General features: G+C 32.1%; 1 protein-coding gene across 1 annotated transcript in view; it reads left to right on the plus strand.

Moving 5' to 3' along the window:
* Positions 1-20,036, plus strand: part of LOC123703980 — a 44,147-nt gene that overhangs the window by 2,716 nt on the left and 21,395 nt on the right. Inside the window, exon 2 of the mRNA XM_045652204.1 lies at positions 13,703-14,275. Within this exon, the coding sequence (XP_045508160.1) occupies positions 13,703-14,275 (573 nt within the window). The remainder of the gene's footprint in view (positions 1-13,702; positions 14,276-20,036) is intronic.

Raw genomic sequence — 20,036 nt, forward strand, 5'->3', positions numbered from 1 at the left:
AAAAAAAGGGGGCTTTAAAAAATAATTCTTCCTAAGGGGCTTAACCAAAATTGCATAGGTACACATAAACATCATCCCGTTGCAAAAACTAAATTAAATTTAATATGTACATGGTAGCTGATTTCATTTTCAGTGACTTTAATTATCATTGAATTTTCACCTATTATCCACACCGTAATATTTATAACTAGCTTTTCGCCCGCGTCTTCGCCCGCGTTTTCAAAGGAAAACCCGCATAGTTCCCGTTCCCGTGGAATTTTCGGGATAAAACCTATCCTATGTGTTGGATTATTGAGTTACCCTCTATATGTGTGCTAAATTTCATTATGTTCGGTTCAGTAGTTTATGCGTGAAAACCATACATACAAACCTTTCCTCTTTATAATATTATTATAGATTGATATTTTTTTGTATTGATTTTGTTGATTTAGATAGGTAACTAATGATCGAACAACGATTCACCATAGACAATCCAGAATCTCTACAATTAACCGTCATCTAACAATAAACCTTTTTACATTCAAAATAATACGAAAGCAAGAAACAGTGAAAGTATTTCAATAATACGGTATGTAAATTTTAATACATTTGTCTTGTAATTAAATGTTCAACGTCCTTGTGGCGCCTAAAAGCCGGAAGATCGTGCATTGCATAATCGAAACTTTTCTTTAGAGCGATGCGTAGGTTGTGTTCTTTTAATTATTTTTTGATTATTATTCGAAAATATAAATTATATTTGTAATTTTCAGTCTCGAACATAGTCATATTCAAAAACTATATCATAGAATGTGACATCAATACTGACATTATAAAGCTGAAGAGTTTGTTTGTTTGTTTGAACGCGCTTATTTCGGGAACTACTGGTCCGATTTGAAAAATTCTTTACGATTCGTTAATGTTCGCGAATTTTTTAATTCAATTCTGTGGCAATGAAATCTTCTCTAAGTTTTTGTATTAATAACGTTTCGTTTCTTACAAATAGAGCTATGGGTACGGTACAATATCGGTTTGATAATTAATTTTAAATTTGACCGCATCCATGCAATAAGCTGCCTAGTAAGCTGCTCGCTGCTCTTTCTTTTTATTGTACCTATTATAGATCTTAAGGATTTTGTCTTTGAACGAATTAAGATTCTAAATATTATTCTAAATAAAAAAATAGGTCCATTATTAAGGCTAGTGGTACCACATGTTAAACTTTCTACACGTTATTGCATAACAAAGATGTTTCATGTCAAAATTATGATGTAACAGAATACGAGAGCTATGCTATGTTTTGGTTTTGCGCTTATAGGCTTTTCCTTATAACTTGAGCCTTCACTGTACTTTTACGTGACGCAGCAAAAAGCGCGATGATGTTTTGTTTTTTTTTTTATTTTTTTTTTTGTGGCGATGTAGTATTATTTTATTATGGTGGCGATGTATTATTGTAAGTTATTGTATGGAAAAGTTACGTTAGCAGTAGATGTTTATTATTTCTTACCTATATAGATTGTGTGTTTACATACAGCATGTGTGTGGCATGTGTTTTAATTAGCGTTTAACAATGTTAAAAGTTAAGACGTATGTTTTTTCTTATTACACATTTAGATGGTTTAAAATATTTCTCAATTATTGATGAAGTTGGTCAAAGGTTTAGGTTAAAGTCATTGAGTTAATATGTACTACGTAAGTACGTTAAAGTTGAATTTTAAATATAATTTTTAGATTTGCGAATGAATTAAAAAAAATAATTAATTTCAAACGTTTCGCAAAGGTATTGCGAAATACACTCAATAATTGTCTTTTTACGATGGCATAAATGTAAAATACGTATTTAGACAAGAAAATACTTCATAAGTGTTTCGCATAGTTTAGGATAAGATTTTTATTTAATACCTATTAATCATTCTAAGCTATTAACTGACCCGGTATTTGTTGTTCTGATTTAGCCGTGTGACATAGGATATGAAAAGTCTAAACGGTTAACATCTAGCCGATTCTCAGATCTGTCAAAATTTTGTAAAAATCGTATCGGAGGACTTTAGTAGCAAATAGCGAGACGTGACAATTTTTACAGACAATTTGCAATTAATTCTCTTGTATGCTTAGGCTGGTTGCAGAGCTTGACCGACCGTCGCGTCAGTGCGTACCGTCGGTCCTGACGATACGCATCAACAATTGTATGACTATGACACTAATGCGCATGACAATACGCGTGCGTATGGTCGGTCTAGCTATGAACGGTTTTATTAATTTCCATACATATATTATGACAAGCGCGACTGACGTACGCAATGGTGGTCGGTCAAGCTCTGCAACCAGCCTTATGGATGTACCTAATAACAGTGTTGACGTTCACTTTCCTATGTTTTTATATTATAATCTGTCAGCATAGAACATAAACGTGTGACGCTCAAGGTTCGAACATAATTTATTCTCTAACATTAATGTAACAGATGACAATAACATTTCTAGCCCGTGGGAAGACGGGTGAAATGTTTAGTTTCACTGGCTCACAAAAAGATAGCATCGAAGACATTGTGCGATACGAAAGTAAGTTTATATTTTGAATGTTTACGATTGTAATGCGATTTGGAGCGGTTTCTAATGTGACTGTTACTTCCGAGTTTGGTGTGGTCTGGGTCCGTATTATGTACCTCTTATTTCCAGACAGTTTACGCCGTAACTGACTGGCAAATTCATATCATGATCGCAATATGCAGCTATGTAAGCTATGCAAGCGTATAGAGTGAACAGGTTCCTTCTAGGGAAGCGCGTTCCATCTTAGACCACATCTCAGCTTAACATCAGGCGAGATTGTAGTCAAGCTCTTCCCTATCGACAATAAAAAAAAAAATGTTTAGTTATGGTATATAATATGAATTTGCCAGTCAGTTCAATTCACGGCGTAAACTGTCTGGAAATAAGAGGTCGTAATACGGTTGTCATACAGCCCCTGTTCTCTAAACTATGCGATGCACTCTGGTGGGATTTAGATGGAAGTTAAAAGATTTTGAAGTGATACTTCTATAGGCGCGTTTAGAGTAAAATTTCAAGGTCGTGTCATGGCAATACCGTCACATCATTAAGTAAGCCGACGATTTTTGTATCTTTGAATCTTGCCATAGAAGTTTTACTTCTGAAACGTGTGCTCGGCACACACGCTTGTTTTAATGTTTTTTTTTTGTAATGTATGATAGTCTGTTCTTCTCAAACTTTGAGATAATACACCGTGGTAGAACCCTTGAAGGTAGATAGGTTTAAGATGAATTAGAATGCTCCGGTTGTTAGTGATTTTGAAAGTACTGGTTGTATTTTGTTTGTTTATTTGTTAATGAAAGTCAGACATGTATTCTGCTCTGATTAATGCCTAGAGCAGAAATAATCTGTACTTTAATAATATTATAAAGAGTAAAAGTTTGTATGTATGTATGTATGGTTTTCACGCATAAAGTACTGGATCGTTTTTGATGAAATTTGGCACAGATAATCTTTAGACCCTGATAAAGAACATAAGCTACCTCTTATTGCGAAATATGTACCACGAGCGAAGCCGGGGCGGGCCGCTAGTTCAATATACATAGTAAGAAGTAACACCAAGATGAATGAATGAATTTTCGCAAATGCTGTTTTATAATTAATTATTATAATAATTGCGAATCTACGTATAAAGTTAAAGAGAGTTGCTTCAATATTTCACCGTTTGAGCTTTCAGAGAAGCTTGCTATAAAATATAGTGTAAATGGAATAAGTTGCTACTACTATTATAGATATCTATCTAATGATTAGTTCCCTCTTTATATATCTACGTCTGTAGCCAATCTATTATTAACTTTCATGTATTATTACTATTGTAACTTTTATTGATAAGCCATACTATTAATAATAGTTTTACTTGAAGTATATTACCTCTTTAGAATACAATATTATTATAAAACTAGGATAAAAAAGAGCGTGTGTGCCAAGCACACGTGTCAGAAGTGCAACTTCTTTGGCAAGATTCAAAGATATCAAAATCGTCGTCTTACTCCATGACGTCATGGTATTGAAGTTTCACTCCAGTCTCCAAAAAATTAAATAAAATAGTGATAAAGTATACTTAAGGAATATTTATTTATTTGATAAAAGATAATTTGAAATAGAAAGGGGGCAATGTGAAGCAGTTTTAAGAAATTTTAAAAACGAATTTAAAAATAATTTCTACCGCAAACATTGGAGAAAGTGAATTTTTAGTTTTTACTCAATTTAATGTAAATTAAATATAATGTGACCTTGATTTTATATCAAAGAAATTAACTAGAACATACAGAAAAATGTGGGGTTTTTGTCGTGAAAAAGAAATGTAAAATATACAATACAGAGTTTATAAAGATTAGAACAAGATAATTTTCCTTCAAGATCTTCTATAAGATAATTTTTAAATTCTTGGCTTATTAGGGAATTCTTCTTCTATTTATCTTTCAAGAGTTAAAATTGAAATGAAAACTATAAAATTTAACTCGTTAAGAGATATTTACATGATTAAAATATTTTGTTCTAATTTGCCAGACAGTTCAATTCACGGCGTAATCTGTCTGGGAATCAGAAGTCTAAAACGGCCCCAGGAACACATTATTGAAGCTTACAGCTAAAGACATGAGACAAGTTATCGCTAACGGTATATTTCGTTCAAGTTGCGTAACCGAAATATTTCCACACCGTTCATACAGCTGTCGTACGATATATTATCGTAACGGTACCACAGACCGTAACATAAATTATAATATTGACGGTATGTAGTTTAGTCTCCCATTTATAACAGTACTATAACTAAATTGGGTACTATTTATTGGTATATGTTTACGTTTTCTCTCCCTAAGAACCATCCTCATACTTCAAGAATTATAAAGATTTAATTAACGATATCGGTTTAGCCGTTCTCTAGATTTGCGCTTACCAACACATTTGGCGATTCATTTTTATTATGATTAAGATAGATTCATTTAAATGATCTATTTTTAACTATATCTGCCATTCAGTGTTAGATTCGACACTACAAAAATAATTTTTAAAGATGGATTTTTATATCACTTTTAAATCTTAGGTTTAATGTAAATTATTGTAAACAGATTACCTATGAATTCTTTGGCCAAAGAAAGTCGTTTACTGCTCTAGGCTCAATTTCATGTGGAAATAATAATAATAGTTTGGAAAACATTCCTAAAAGTAAATATGGAATTTATTAATAAACTAGCTAACCGCCCGCGGCTTCGCCCGCTTTGCCTAAAACCTAATACATTATATACTAAAACCTTCCTCTTGAATCAATCTATCTATTAAAAAAATCCGCATCAAAATCCGTTGCGTACTTTAAAGATTGAAGCATACAAAGGGGCATAGGGACAAAGAAAGCGACTTTGAAAAATAAAAGCTAGGTATCTGATAAAAGTTGTAATACTATGTCACAATTGTTATCTTTTCTTTACTATTAGCATGGCTCTGATAAATACGAGTGTATTACGTATGTCAAACATTTTTTTCTTCATAATTGGTGCCATAATGTCATGACACGAATAAATTGCGAATAACAGCCCATTATAGCAAACATTTTGGTTAAATATGCAATTTGACGGTGAAAGTAAAAGGTAAATATTAGCATAGTGTGTAGACTCGATATGGTATGTATTAATACTATTTTTGGAGTTACACTTCTTTTGGCGCGATGGAGAACAATGATGAGAGTGAATTTTTACGATGCGCGCGCACATCGACACCTAAATTTAACAGCATGAACTTAGTTCTAGGTGGTATGAAAATTGATAACTATGTTCAAGTTGTATATTCTAGTATTTTTTTCCTTGCGCAAAAGAAGTATAACTTCTAACGCGTGTACATAAGTACACACCCTCTTTATTTATCTGTGCCGCTTTTTGACGTTTTGTACAGAGTATAGATGAGTAAATACATTTTAAAATACATTAGAGATAAAAATAGAGAAAATATAACTTGCAGATGCAGCATTGTATATTCGGATTTATTCCAAAACAAATCTTCTTAGACTACCTATTAGGTAAACTACTTTTAAGTATTTCTAAAAGATAAAATTTCACCTTACTGGCATGATATTTAAAGAAACAGTGCAGTTTATTAGTCTATATAATATAGGATTCTAAAGCTCAAGCTATCGTTAAAATCTATCTTAATATATATAAATCTCGTGTCACAATGTTTGTCCTCAATGGACTCTTAAACCACTTAACCGATTATAATAAAATTCGCACACCATGTGCAGTTCGATCCAACTTGAGAGATAGGATAGTTTTTATGAAAAAAAAACGTAAACATGTAGGTACCACGGGCGAAGCCGGGGCGGACCGCTAGTATAATATATAAAACTCAAAGGTGACTGACATAGTGATCTATCAACGCACAGCCCAAACCACTGGACATATCGGGCTGAAAATTGAAATTTGGTATGCAGGTAGATGTCATAACGTAGGCGTCCCCTAAGAAAGGATTTCCCGAAATTCTTGCGGGAACGGGGAAAACAGGGATGCACGTACAAAGTCGTGGGCGGAAGCTAGTTCATAATATGTAAGCTCCAAAATATAACCCGACCAAAACAAAACAACCAATTTACGGAAATATAACACAAACGACCTCCTTTCAAAGTCGGTTTCAACTTCCGAATGACCAGTTTCAGTGACATTTGATATATTCACGTAATATATTATATAAGTATGGGTAGGTTCAGTATCGGTGACCTGTGTGACGACTTCCTAGGAGGGATTTCTCTGCTTTGTTTTGTATGTGAACTTTATAAATTTTATGGTAATAAATATGAATTATATTATGGAGAAATAGTAGTTGAGATAGCGGTAAAAGCTGAAAAACCACAGGCAAATGTTTTATATTCAAACAGCTTTATAGATTGATTTTATAGTATTTTAGTTATTCCCAATTCCAAAAAAAGGAAGAGGTTCTATGTTAGACTGTATATATTTTTTTAATAAAATCAATCGCTCTTTGACTCTAGCTGGGTCTTGAAGTATTTTCATTTCATTTCATAGTTCACATTAAACTATGTTTAACGAATTTCCAATAAGAAAATTATTTTGTATTGCATTGCATTTTCGGTGTTGTCTTAAGGCCCTGCCCCAAGCAAAGGACGCTCTATTTCGCGCCTTAAGAGCTCTGCCCAATTACGCAACTTTATTTATTTCGAGTAATTGCTAAACCATTTGAATTCTAAAAATAAATTACTTAGGTATGTATTTTGATAATTCTTTATTCATAAAAATAAGTCATCGAAGTAACAACAATTTTTTGTATATTTTTAAATTGTCCTACATTTACTTTCGAAGCGAACGGTGAAGACCATTTATTATTTAGAAATATTCTAATTAAAAACAAATGAGGAAATAAATTAATTGTTTCCCTTCATTTTCATAGTTTACGATGCCTATTAGACGATTTTAATATAGATAATATAAAAGTTTCAACAGCAAAGCTGTAAAATGAGAACTAACACGAGAAATAATTAATATTGCGATTATTTAGATTTTAGATTTTTATCCAAATGCGAGTTTTATCCAAATGCGGGTAAAGTAAGAAAACGATTAATCTCGTTTTTTAAGAACTTTATGTTATCTTCATCATCAGGTACCTGTTTTTCAATTCGACATTTGTCCCGTAAAATATTTTTTGTCTATGGTTGAAATATTTTTTATTTGTAGTTATTTTTATAGTCTATGCTTCCTTATCCCTAATCAAAATTTTATCTTTATTTAAAAAGGTCTGAGGTAATAAAAGTGTTTCTCGTAACTATTTTAATGTGTGATTTTTTATCTAAAATAATGTATTTTTTATACAAATTAGTTGTGTTTGTACATAAATTTACTTCACCGTTATAAAGTCAGTGCAACTCGGTTAAACGCGGCGAGTGTTAAGGGGAGGATACATTATATTAAATATATTATTTATTTATTTTTTAAGTGAAAATATTGAGACTATAGAAAGTGAGGTAAACATTCTGATAAAATTTTTAATTAGGTACCTATATGTTTTAATATTAATTTGGCATCGTAGTAGTTTTTTCTATATATTTAAACTTAGATATATTATAAATATTTACACTAAGATAGTCCTTAAAAATTAGCAAATCAATGTTGGTTTAAAATGTCTACTTAATTCATAAAAACTTGACTAGTAGGTAGAAGAAAAATCATGGAAAACTCAAATTTAAAATACATATAAGAGTTATGCTTGTTACATTAAATTTAGACCTTGTCACGTCTAAATGTTTTCTAAATAATAATAACACGAAATACAAATGCACTTTTTGTTGTTTTGGTTAACATGTTTTTAAGCAATAAATGATTTATTTGGTTAACAATATTCCACACCACTTCCCCTTAAAAGAAAGATTTCACTGTCGCTTGTAAGCACGCACACACAAACGTGTATTCGTCCCGTTCATTTACCTATTTCCTGTATGCTCTATCTCTTTCCTGCAATGTCATTGACACGGGTGCATTATTCTGTTGCGTTTAGCTAGTTTTTACTCGCCTCCGTTTATTTTTCGAAGAAAATTAAATTTATATACGAGTATAATTGAAGTAATCAAAATATGTTTTATTCGTTTTAGTTTATTATTTAAATGGTTAAACTTTGATGTTATTAACCAGCTTCAACAAAAAGTGGTTCTACTTTCGACTCTAGGTAGGGATTTTCTTTTAATTCTTCTGTATCCAAACTAGGTATATTATGTCTGTCTGTGTTGCAAAGTATCTTAACTGAACGTAAAAAATAAGATATATTCTGAGTACGTGGTACTAACCTAATTACCATTTTAATTGTTAAACCGTTATAACAAAGAGCTATAATAGAAAAGATGCATTTCAAATTTTTGTTTTAATCATGTTTCATATAAAGACAAAGTATATAGGTACCTATGTTTGCTTTTTAGACGTATGTATTTACGGTAACGACTAAGGGACCTTCAAGAAAAGAGCGTCCTACTAGCAACGCACTGACAATGTCCCCGGCATTGCTGGTGCGTATGGGCGACGCAGTACACTTATCATCAGGTGACGCGTCTGCTCTGTTGCCTCCTCTTATATAAAAAAATACGTGTGGCACTCGGGGACTGCCGCGGTAAAGCTATTGCATAGCATGCCTTCAAGCCTCACACCTCCGTGCCCGTCGGAGTGGGGAGCGTGAGGTTTTTTCGTTACGGAATTTCTGGATTCGGTCCCCGCTCTCAAGGCCCGCGATAGAAGCTATGCAATAGCTTAAAAAAGACGTGTGGCACTCGAGGACTGCCGCGGTAAAAATCATGCCTTCAAGCCACACCTCCGTGCCCGTCGGAGTGGTGAGCGTGAGGTTTTTTCCGATACGGAATTTCTCGATTCGGAATTAAAACACAATCTTCGGAAGTATAAACGTTTTTAGTTCGAGCATTAATTCCAGGAACTTTCCGTAATATAAATTGTGTAAGTTTTTATCTCGATCCAAGTCAGGGGGAGAAACTAGTGAATAAATAAGAGACAGTATCAAGCACGTACATCTTGGTGAATTTCACTTCAAGAATAGAACAAAGATTCAATTATAATATTCCATGTAAGGATTTTTATATCATTTATCATTTTTTATCCAAACCATATTATACTACAATATGTTAAAATAGTGCACTACATATGCATTAAAAATAATGCAAACTTTCTGATTGAAAAGCTTAGAATTCCTGTATGTAATCACTTATGTATCAGTGTGTAAAATTACATCCGAATATGTTCAGCCATTTCATCGTCATCTATTGATCCAATATAATATTCTTGTAACCCGTAATAAGTAGCTTATGTGTTACGATAAAAGGAAAATCCTACACTTTCGCTTTTATTTATATGAACATGATTTTCCAGATTTATTTCAAAAATATTTTCTTTTCCTCTTTCATTAAATTGTAAACTGTACATAATTGTAAATGCTTATTTACATTTTAAATTCTAACGTTCTAAATTTAAAATCTTAACGCTACAGACACACACAAACACACTCGAAGAATTTTCTTCAAAAAACTATAAGAAAATACCACAGAAAATACAGTCGAATTGCGAACCTCTTCCTTCTTTTTTTTTTAAACTCGATTGACACAAAACAGGCGCAGCCTTATAATCGATCGAACAACACACATACACACTCTATGTAACACTTTTTTAAATCGGACTAATAACTGTACTATTAACTATTCTGTGCTTAGTTCCGGAGATAAGCGCGTCCGGCATCAATCAAACAATTTGTTTGTTTCAAACTCTTTAGCTTTATAAACTACCGGGCCTATCCGAATAAAATTTTTATGGGACCAATTCGACACCATCCTGCATCGAACAAAAAAAGAATCACGTAAATCGGTTCAGAAACCTCGGAGTAATCGGTGTACATACACAAAAAAAAAACATACCGGCCGAATTGATAACCTCCTCCTTTTTTTTTGAAGTCGGTTAATAAAAGCGTTATACGACGGTAACAGTGATAAAATGGTTTATAATAGCCGGTTTTCGACGACCAGTCAAGTGTGACATTGTGATCTACACATGTCTAGCGCTTTGCTGATCGAGAGATTTTTAATTTCCCGATAATTTATAACTATTTCATTCACTTGTTAATCTCTTTTACTTTCTACTATGGAATATGTATGACTTTCGATTGTGTTTTGTTTTGGGTGTAAAACAAATCTTAGCCAGTGACTACGCTCGTAATCCTTAACTATCTGTTACATAGCTTCGCCCGCGTGGCCGACAAAATTATAATACAAACTTTCATGCCCTATTTTATCCCCTTGAGGGTAGCGGATGCTTACTGCTAACATTGTAGTGGCTATCAGGCTATCTACATGCCAAGTTTCAACCCGATCAGTCCAGTAGTTTGGGCTGTGCGTTTTTAGATCAGTCAGTCACTCTTCGGCTCCCCCTTCTACACCCCGCACACACCGCTCTTCACGCACACAGGACCTATCCTTTAAAATTCTACGTATCCGTATATTTTTACGAAATTTTTTTACGGAACGATATTTTTTACTGTATACAGTATACTGTGCCATGTGTGAAGACGCTCATACAACTACATACGCCATCGACGAAAAAAAAACGTATACGATAAAACGGAACAGTAAAACGGAGACAAGTGTACGATGCAATACGTACATACCTACATTTGTTTCAATAATCAATTTTCTTTATTCGGAAGACGATTTTCCTACCTAGGAGACTATTTTTGACAAAACTTGGTAGGTTTGTAACTCAATGAACGACTATTCTCATACCTATACAATTTTATAAACTTCCTGAATTTCAATACATAATAATAAAAATAGTTCTCAAAGTCCACATTATATTACTTTTGTCTCCTCAAAATATTATACTTAGATACAATTTCTCGTTTTATTTATTTATTTATTTATTCATTTATTGAAACATTAATTGTACTTACAGTTAAAATACCAAAGCATACATTGAATGGTTACCTATATATAATTAGTTATAATACGTTAACAAAAATTAAAATCAAAACGAACACACTATAATGAACGGATTTAACAATGATTACATCGCTCTCTAGGTTTTTCTTTCATTCTTTCCTTTAGAGACGCATTCCTTTGAAAGTCTTTGAACTTCTCAACTGTTGTTTTCCGTCATCTAACGTGTTTTCTTGTTCATTATTCTCACATGATATTATTGTGAAAAGAAATAAACATTTTTTTCTTCTTCTATAATCTACTATGTAAAATAGAGTAGAAACTGATTACATGTCGTAATTATGTATGAGCTAAATAAGTACTTATTTCGTTTAGAAAATTGTGTCAAAAAGAGAATCCTCCACAATTTAATAGAGATATTGTTATATTCAATGTTTACCGAAGCTTCCTCTTATTTCTTCGCTTTTAGTTAATCTTGGATCTGGCTAGATTGTAGTGGTATTATCCGCTCTAGAAAGGTGGTGTTAACAGCTCCACTAATGTCCATTATTTCAGTTGAACTTTTAAGTTTTTGACGACACGATACATAATATATTATATACAATATATACATGTAGGTGTTTACGGTTGAAAGAACCTAACCAGATACTTCATACGAAAACTATATACAGTCAGAATATTACAATAGCAAGTAATTGTATAACATTACGCGATCGTGAAAGTGAAACGCGGATGGTACGGTCGGCAAAATTGATTTTGTTTCGTTTACGTGAAGGCGACAGCTGCAGCGGTGTCGTATTGCTGTGGTGTTGTGTGACAACCTGTGTTACTTAGTGTATGGTACAGGTGGTAATCTAGTGCAGATATATTTTGTAAGTTAGGCCCTAAGTATAATCAAGCTCAAGACCGTAAGCGTCTTATTCATTTAGCGATAATATTAGGAAAAAGTTTATTGTGAATAAAATATAAATGATGATAATAAGTCGCATTTATTATCTTAGTGTGCTTTATTTATTTGTCATAATTCTCGATCAAGAGATTGAACACAATAGTTCATGCTCTATTGACATCAATCAATATGGCTGTTTATGATAAATAGTTTTTTAGTTATTGAATGAAAAGCGTAAAACATCAGCCAAAAATAATATAATAATCATGCCAGTAAGATGTTTTTCTACTTTTGCTTGTATTAATAATATCGAAAAACATTAAATTCATCACTTAGTTTTATGTCATTATACACATACCGATTCGCGTGAAAGTCATAACTTTTAAGCAATAAGGACTTACACGTCCTTGTACATTGTATTATATTATCTACAATCATCATTTAATCTTCCGTGTCCAAAATACATAGATACATATAAGCCAATAAAAAGCAAAAAAAAACTTATTGTATTTTATTTTAATCGTTTTTTGCTGACGCTACAGGCCCACTTACCGGCCGAGAAAAGTACTAACGATTGCACAATCCGTTTAGCGTTCGTCTCTACTATCGATAATTTCGTCCTATTATGCACAACACCGTCTAGTCTATTGGTGAAGGTCTTACGTGCTTGTCTCTGGAAACTTTTAGTCTTGGGGACGGCAACACATGCGTTATGTATTTTAATTACCCTCAAAAACACAGACGTGTTTATGAGGGCCTTCCTTACAATGGGCAGCGCTAGCCCAACAAATGATGGTCGATGTTGCCGCTACGGCGATTATGAAAAAAAAACTGTACAATGACGGCCGAGACATTTAGGCCCTCTACACTATCGTGATTGCCTCTACTCGCCCGACGCTTCCCATTGTAAAGAGGGCACATAACATGATGTCTTATACCTGAATTATTTCCAAGTGCGCTATCATTTTTCCACACTAGTACCTAATACAGGTGAGGCATTAAATCAAGTACAATTAAAGTATGTATAGGAAATATTCAGTAAAGCATCGAAAAAATCCCAATAACGTCACTTTTTTGTTCAAAATTAAACTAAATAAAATAGTAAAAGATAATAAAACGATGTCGCTTGACGTACTTAGTTTTTTAGTTTTCATATTTTATTTCTCTGCGGTTTCATTTGAGAAAAAATATAAGTCAACATAATCTACAAAAATACATTATTTAATTTATGTATATAAAATTTAAAGTTTTTCCATTAAGCTTAAGATGTTGTATATATTCAATTGGTTTCATTCGGTGTTGGTTTCATCCTTAATCACTTTCATGTCTAATATCAAACATAAAATTCAATCATCTTTTTTTCTTAATTCAAACAGATGCCAACGACCCACATCGAGCTCAGAAAATTTACAAACGAATGGAGTTTAAAACGAGAACATTTTACGTACAAAAAATGCCCTATAAGCTACAAAAACCAATGTTCGTACAAACAGAAACGAAGCTGCCATATATAAAAAGAAATTCTTACGAGTATCCGAACTCGACGCAAGAAGTGCCAGAGTTCAAGCCAATATCCGATGCACAGATAACGAAAATAAATCAGTTAATCAAGGATGTTGCTAGTACAAAAAACGTGCCACAGAGTACAAATAGTTATAGACAAGGGAGGAATTTAGATAGTATACCAAGTGATAGTAAAATATTAGAATCCGTGACCGATCTACCCGAGAAAGACAGAAAATATGAGGACGCTTGTCCGCAAGGAGGGACTTGTGAATTCTTCCTAGCCTGTTGGATGAAGGGCGGGCTTCTAGAAGGTTCTTGTGGTGGTTTGCTTAAGAGTTGTTGCCACAGAGTAGCAAAATCTGGTCTCCTTGGAGTGCAAGACTCGAATAGTATCGAATCGCCTTTCGAAGGATTCAGTTATGGTCCCGTTATAAATGACGAGAGTAAGTCAACAATTAATTCAGTTGGATGTATGTCACACCGTTGCGTAACACCAAGCGTAACACCAATAACATAATCAATGTTTCTTTTTTTAATTCACAGATATTCATCAATATGATAATTTAAACTCAATTATATAAATAGAAACGAGTTTGTTTTGAACCAATTCAAAAGCTCTTAATCATTATAGGTATCATGAATAATTTATCAAATAATGTTATCTATACAATACAAAGACGTATAAATGGTATGAGTCAATACATATTTATTTTGTAAATATATTTTATTACGTGTGAAAGTAAAAGTTTACCGAGAAATGCAATTAATATGAATTTAATATTTAAGTTCCTGCTTCTGAGGATGTCAAAGTAATCTCAGCGTTTATGATTCTTGTTAGGGACCTAAATTGCTTCCTAGCTGACATTTGTGCACTTAACGAATTTCTCTTGTGTTATCTAATGGTTCATTTAAAATGTGACCTATTGTTAATGAGATAAGATTCACTTTTAAATGTTAAAGTCACGTTTCATTTATATCCAAAAAAGAGACTATACCTACTTAATAAACATGTTGAAACAATACGATTATTTTGAAAATGTATGCTGAATTACGCAACGGTGTGACCAGGTCCTAGATATTGGACCTAACGGACTAACAGAGCTCAGATGTGGTCGTGCGGCAAGACATAGGTAGGAAAGTTCCAGAATAATTTTTCAGGTATTTTATAATTCAGGTACAAATGTAAATATGTATGTATATCTTTCTAGCTCTTCTAACTATGTCTTGCTTCCTCACATCTATTTATTTATTATATTTACTTACAGTACTAATAAATATGCTTTTCTTTGCATGCTTCTACAGGTTGAAGGTAAGTGGATTTATTTATATTTATTATATTATGCTCTTTTCCCATATATTTTTTCATGCCTTTTTATTTTAGGTAATTTTTATTCATATTGTGTGTGTTGTTATTGTGTAATGCTTTTTTTACATATTATTTATTTTAGTATTAATTAGGTGCTAAAATTTAAAAAAAAGTAGGTTTTGGATAATTAACATATTATTAAAATAATAATTAATATGATCATCATAATTTTAACCTTCTTTTAATATCATGTAGATACAAATAAACATCATCATCATCATCAGCTTATAATATTATGTTCCCACTGCTGGGACACGAGCCTCCTATGAGGCTACAGGCCATAATTCACCACGCTGGCCAAGTACGAGTTGCTTGTGGTCACTTCGTCGAACTAAGACATGTCGGTTTCATCACGATATCTTCCTTCACCAATTCAAAAATTGACAGTTTATGTTAGTTTTACGGTAGATACGTTTTACAATATGTTTGAGAACTATTTGTTATTTTTATTTTTCTTGTCTATAATCTCAGACTTCCGTGTCATAATCATCATTACCTAAATACTATAAACATGAGCATAAGTACATAAAATTGTTTCTTCATTACCAGTAAATCTTTAAGTAAATAATTTATATTAAATTATTATACTAGGAGAAAATGAAGGATCATTGAACTACTTACTATCCTATAAAATGTACGTAGCAAATTAAATTCATTTAGTAAATTGTTATTATAGAAATTATTGCTCATTTTAATCTATTCGTTTTAAACAGACAATAAATAGCTAACTCTTTAATACCAATGGCTCTTTATAATGAGTTCAATATTTATAATTCGTTCCGAATAAGACCAAAAATAAGATTTCTAATAGTTTATTAATTATGAAATAGGTGTTACTTTAATACAAAAACATTTATAATAAAAAAACACTTCTATCATAACAAACATTTACGATTTTAATAACATCAACACATCTGTAAACTTTATTCGCAAGAAATTAGTGTTAATCTTAATTGTATAAAAAGGCACATTTTATCCCAAAATCTTCAAGGTGATTCATTTACATGATTGTGTAACTGCACTTTCACTGGCGCCAGTGCGTGACGTGTGGTAGGCGGTAGTGAACACGTGCGATTTTTCGTCGCTGCGACTAAAAAGTCGCACGTTGGGTTGTAGCATTTGTGTGTATGTAAAAAATACGTTGGTTAGGCTACGAAGAAATTACAAACAATTGACTGTTAGTAAGTTTGTATAAAACTAGCTTTCCGCTCGCGGTTTCGCCCGCGTAATAAAGGAAAACTCGCATAGTTCCCGTTTCCGTGGGATTTATGGGATAAAAACTAGCCTGTATCTGCATCCAAATTGGTTCAGTGGTTGAAGCGTGAAGAAGAGACAGACAGACAGACATGGATTTATGTATGTGAATATCTCTACAAAAAGTAGTAGTAAAAATTACATGTAAAGAATATTATCTATTACCAGAACTTAACTATCAAATTCTTTGATAACCTATAAGATCAGTGAGTCAAATTTTTAAAAATAATTTAGGTCATCTAACCACGTGATTTTAATATTAGATATTCAAAATGCAAAAACTTGTTTATTGATCGCAACCAATCTGGTTATTTAAATTTAATTTATGAAAAAATTTTTTTTTTTCTAAAAGAGCTGCTACCGCAAAGATTATACACAGTAAGTGTATAGATAAACAACTACTTACTGATTAATATATTATTATAAAAATAATTTTAGGCTTAGACAAAACATATTTTATCGCTTATCCCTAATAATTAATTATGTAACTTATAAAAATCTAGTCAAATGTCCATGTAGTTAATACATATATACATATTCTGGTCAAAGCATAAATGAACTAAATATCGAATCTAAATTTAATTTTTATGCTAACTTACAAAATGCGAGAACAATTACCGTGTTAAAAAATCGGCTAAGTGCGAGTCGTACTCGCGGACCGACGACCGCGACCGGTTCCGTTTAACTTTTCGCAATTTTTCCTTCATCAGTGCTTCCTTTAGTGGTTTGGATCCCTAAAAACACTTAACGACTTATATAATACGTACTGTTTAGGAACACCCTTTACATACAATCCGACCTCTGTAATTATAATAAATCGTGTGAATAAATTTTACACATTTAAGTACGAAAAAATCAGTTTTAATATACAAATCGCAAGTTTATAACCATCCTTAATCCGTCACGTCTAACTGCATCCCAAGCCTACTTAAATTGTTTTTAAAGCATCTTGTAAAAGCTTAACTCTTATGTGTTAACACATTGCTGAGTAGTTATGAATGCGGAAGAAATTATAACTTATGTGATTATTGTTACAAAGAAATACATAGAAAAGGAACAACTCAAGGCTGCACTAATAATAATTCTAAAAGCTATTCATGCTTTAATTATATATTACCGTTCGAGTTCATGATTCACCGAAAAATATTAATTCCATAACATAATATCGAAAATACGACTGTTGCTTCTAAAAGCTATGAGCCACTAGCCGTGATGATTTTACATGAAATTTTGAATATGGATACAATTTGTAATACAAATAATTTATATGTTGAGAAATGATCCAAAAACTATACATTTCAAAGACCGTAAACGACCTTCACAAAAAAATCAATTTCGTATTTATGACGCATGTAAAGTGATACGCTTTCAAAATTTAAATTATCTTTAATGACTCTTTACGCGTGTCTATTGCAATTCAAAAACTAGTAGATCCAGGTAGTTACCATACTGCTGACATAGCAGCAGTGCTTTGAGATACTATGGTAATCCCCTGATTAGATCCAAGGTGGAGAACATGACGTGTCGATTAAGCATAGCAAAGCTGTTCAGCGGCCTGATTGCCTGTAAATAAAATAAAATAACCTAATGTATAGGTATACTAAATTCTACCAGGAGACACGGGTCCTGTGTTTATTTCATAATTATTGTTAGCTGCATAATCTGACGACCTTTTTCAGATTAACCTAAACAAAAAAATAAAATAAAATAATAGTCTTACCACAAAACGATTTAAACACAGTCTAACTTTAAACCAGTGATCTGTCACTTTAATAGTTGTCTATGTGAAATACGACAAAACCAGATTAAAGAGAACCCGCGCTTAAATTTAAACCCTGTCTAAAGTATTTTGTGGTAAGACAGTTTGGGTATTTAATTAATTTAATTTCTTAAGTTTAAGCCGTTTCGGAGGAGCTTAGCTATAAACAAAAAGTCAATGAAGATTTACAATTCAATTTAATACCTACATGGGTCACAGTTCTCAGGACCTTGAACTAAATCTTATAACAACATCAATTAAAATTCCCCAAACGCATTACTTATTCATATTTTTTAAAGAATTATTCATAGTTATTGCAAAAAAAATACGCGTAGGTATTCCCAAAATATCTAGGTCAGCGTAAACTATGGTGTAATGTTTAATTAAATAGATTGTATGTATTTTCCAAAGTTTTTGCAATACCGGAGTTTGACTCATCGTAAGCCTAGTTTTGTCAAACAATAGTATTACAAGCATAGTGCTTAATAGCTTTAAAAGTATCATTCGACGTCCGTTATAAGCATAGACAATAGACGTAAAATTAGATAAGTTGAATTCACAGTTGAAATGATAGGAAATTCATTTGTGATATATTAATCATCGTCTTATTTAAAATGCGAATGTTTATTTTTTGTTTATTTGTCTCTTCCTTTTTTTTTCATAGGTACATATTAACGAAGCAATTTTACTTTGTTTAATAAATCATACTTATCATGTTAGTTCAATAACACTACGGAAAAATACCTTATAACACACATATTTGTGCATCTTACATTCTAAATAAACTTTCCTCTCTTAAATAATGAAAAAGCATAAACAAAAATGAAAAAGTGCACACACTGACATCACCTAAACCCGTGACGAATTGTCGCTGTCAATTTGACAGTGACATATGTCATTGATACGTCACGCATTTTGGCGGGAGAAATTTTCCGATTGGCAACGGTACATTGAATTAGCGATGGTTAGGGACGACTATGTATAATTTAATGCATAGATTAATTATCCATCATATTTCATTTTGTTTAACTAGAGAAAACGATCAATGCAATATACATCCCAAATAAACGGATATATCCATTTTATATTTTAAAAAATGGATTTAAAAATAAATGACTAATATTATGTACCTAGGCATTAAAAACACGCAGGCATATTAAATCGTACTTCAACAAGATAATAATTAATATCTAATCATAATCTATAGAATCTTTCAAATGCTAAGTGGTTGTCAAAACCATGTAGAAAAGTACTACCTCATTATCCCCTTTGATAAAGAAGTGCGTAATTTTTTATGATTTGTCAAGTTTTATACCATTCTTGCAATAATACGTAAAATATATTCGTATTTATATATAAAATCTCTCTTCTGTCTGTAAAATAATAACAATAAACTTTTATGTCGTATTTTAGTCTTCTTTATATTAAACTAATTGATCGCCCTACTCTATCTGGTTTAAATTGGATTAAAATCTTATTAAATGTTACCGATTTGAATCATCAAAGAAACAATCTTTCCTCTTAGGCACGATTTTTCAATCCTTGGTTATCTAATATAATAAAATTTATCCGTCTAATAAAGTAAGTACCTATCAGGTACTCGATAATATTAAAATGTCACCTGTAAACTGTCAAAATATCCGGACAATTAAAATGCATGCTGATTTTTCAATCGTTGGTTAAAACTTATTCATCGAATAACGTATTAAACTACTTATTTCAAAAATGTATGTCCGTATTTGACAGTTTACAGGAGACATTTTAAAATGTTCGTGTAATACTTTATTGGACGGATAAATTTTAACCAAGGATTGAAAAATCAGCC

The sequence above is a fragment of the Colias croceus genome, chromosome 28 (genome assembly GCF_905220415.1).
Source record: "Colias croceus chromosome 28, ilColCroc2.1".
In the NCBI taxonomy this organism is placed as follows: domain Eukaryota; kingdom Metazoa; phylum Arthropoda; class Insecta; order Lepidoptera; family Pieridae; genus Colias; species Colias croceus.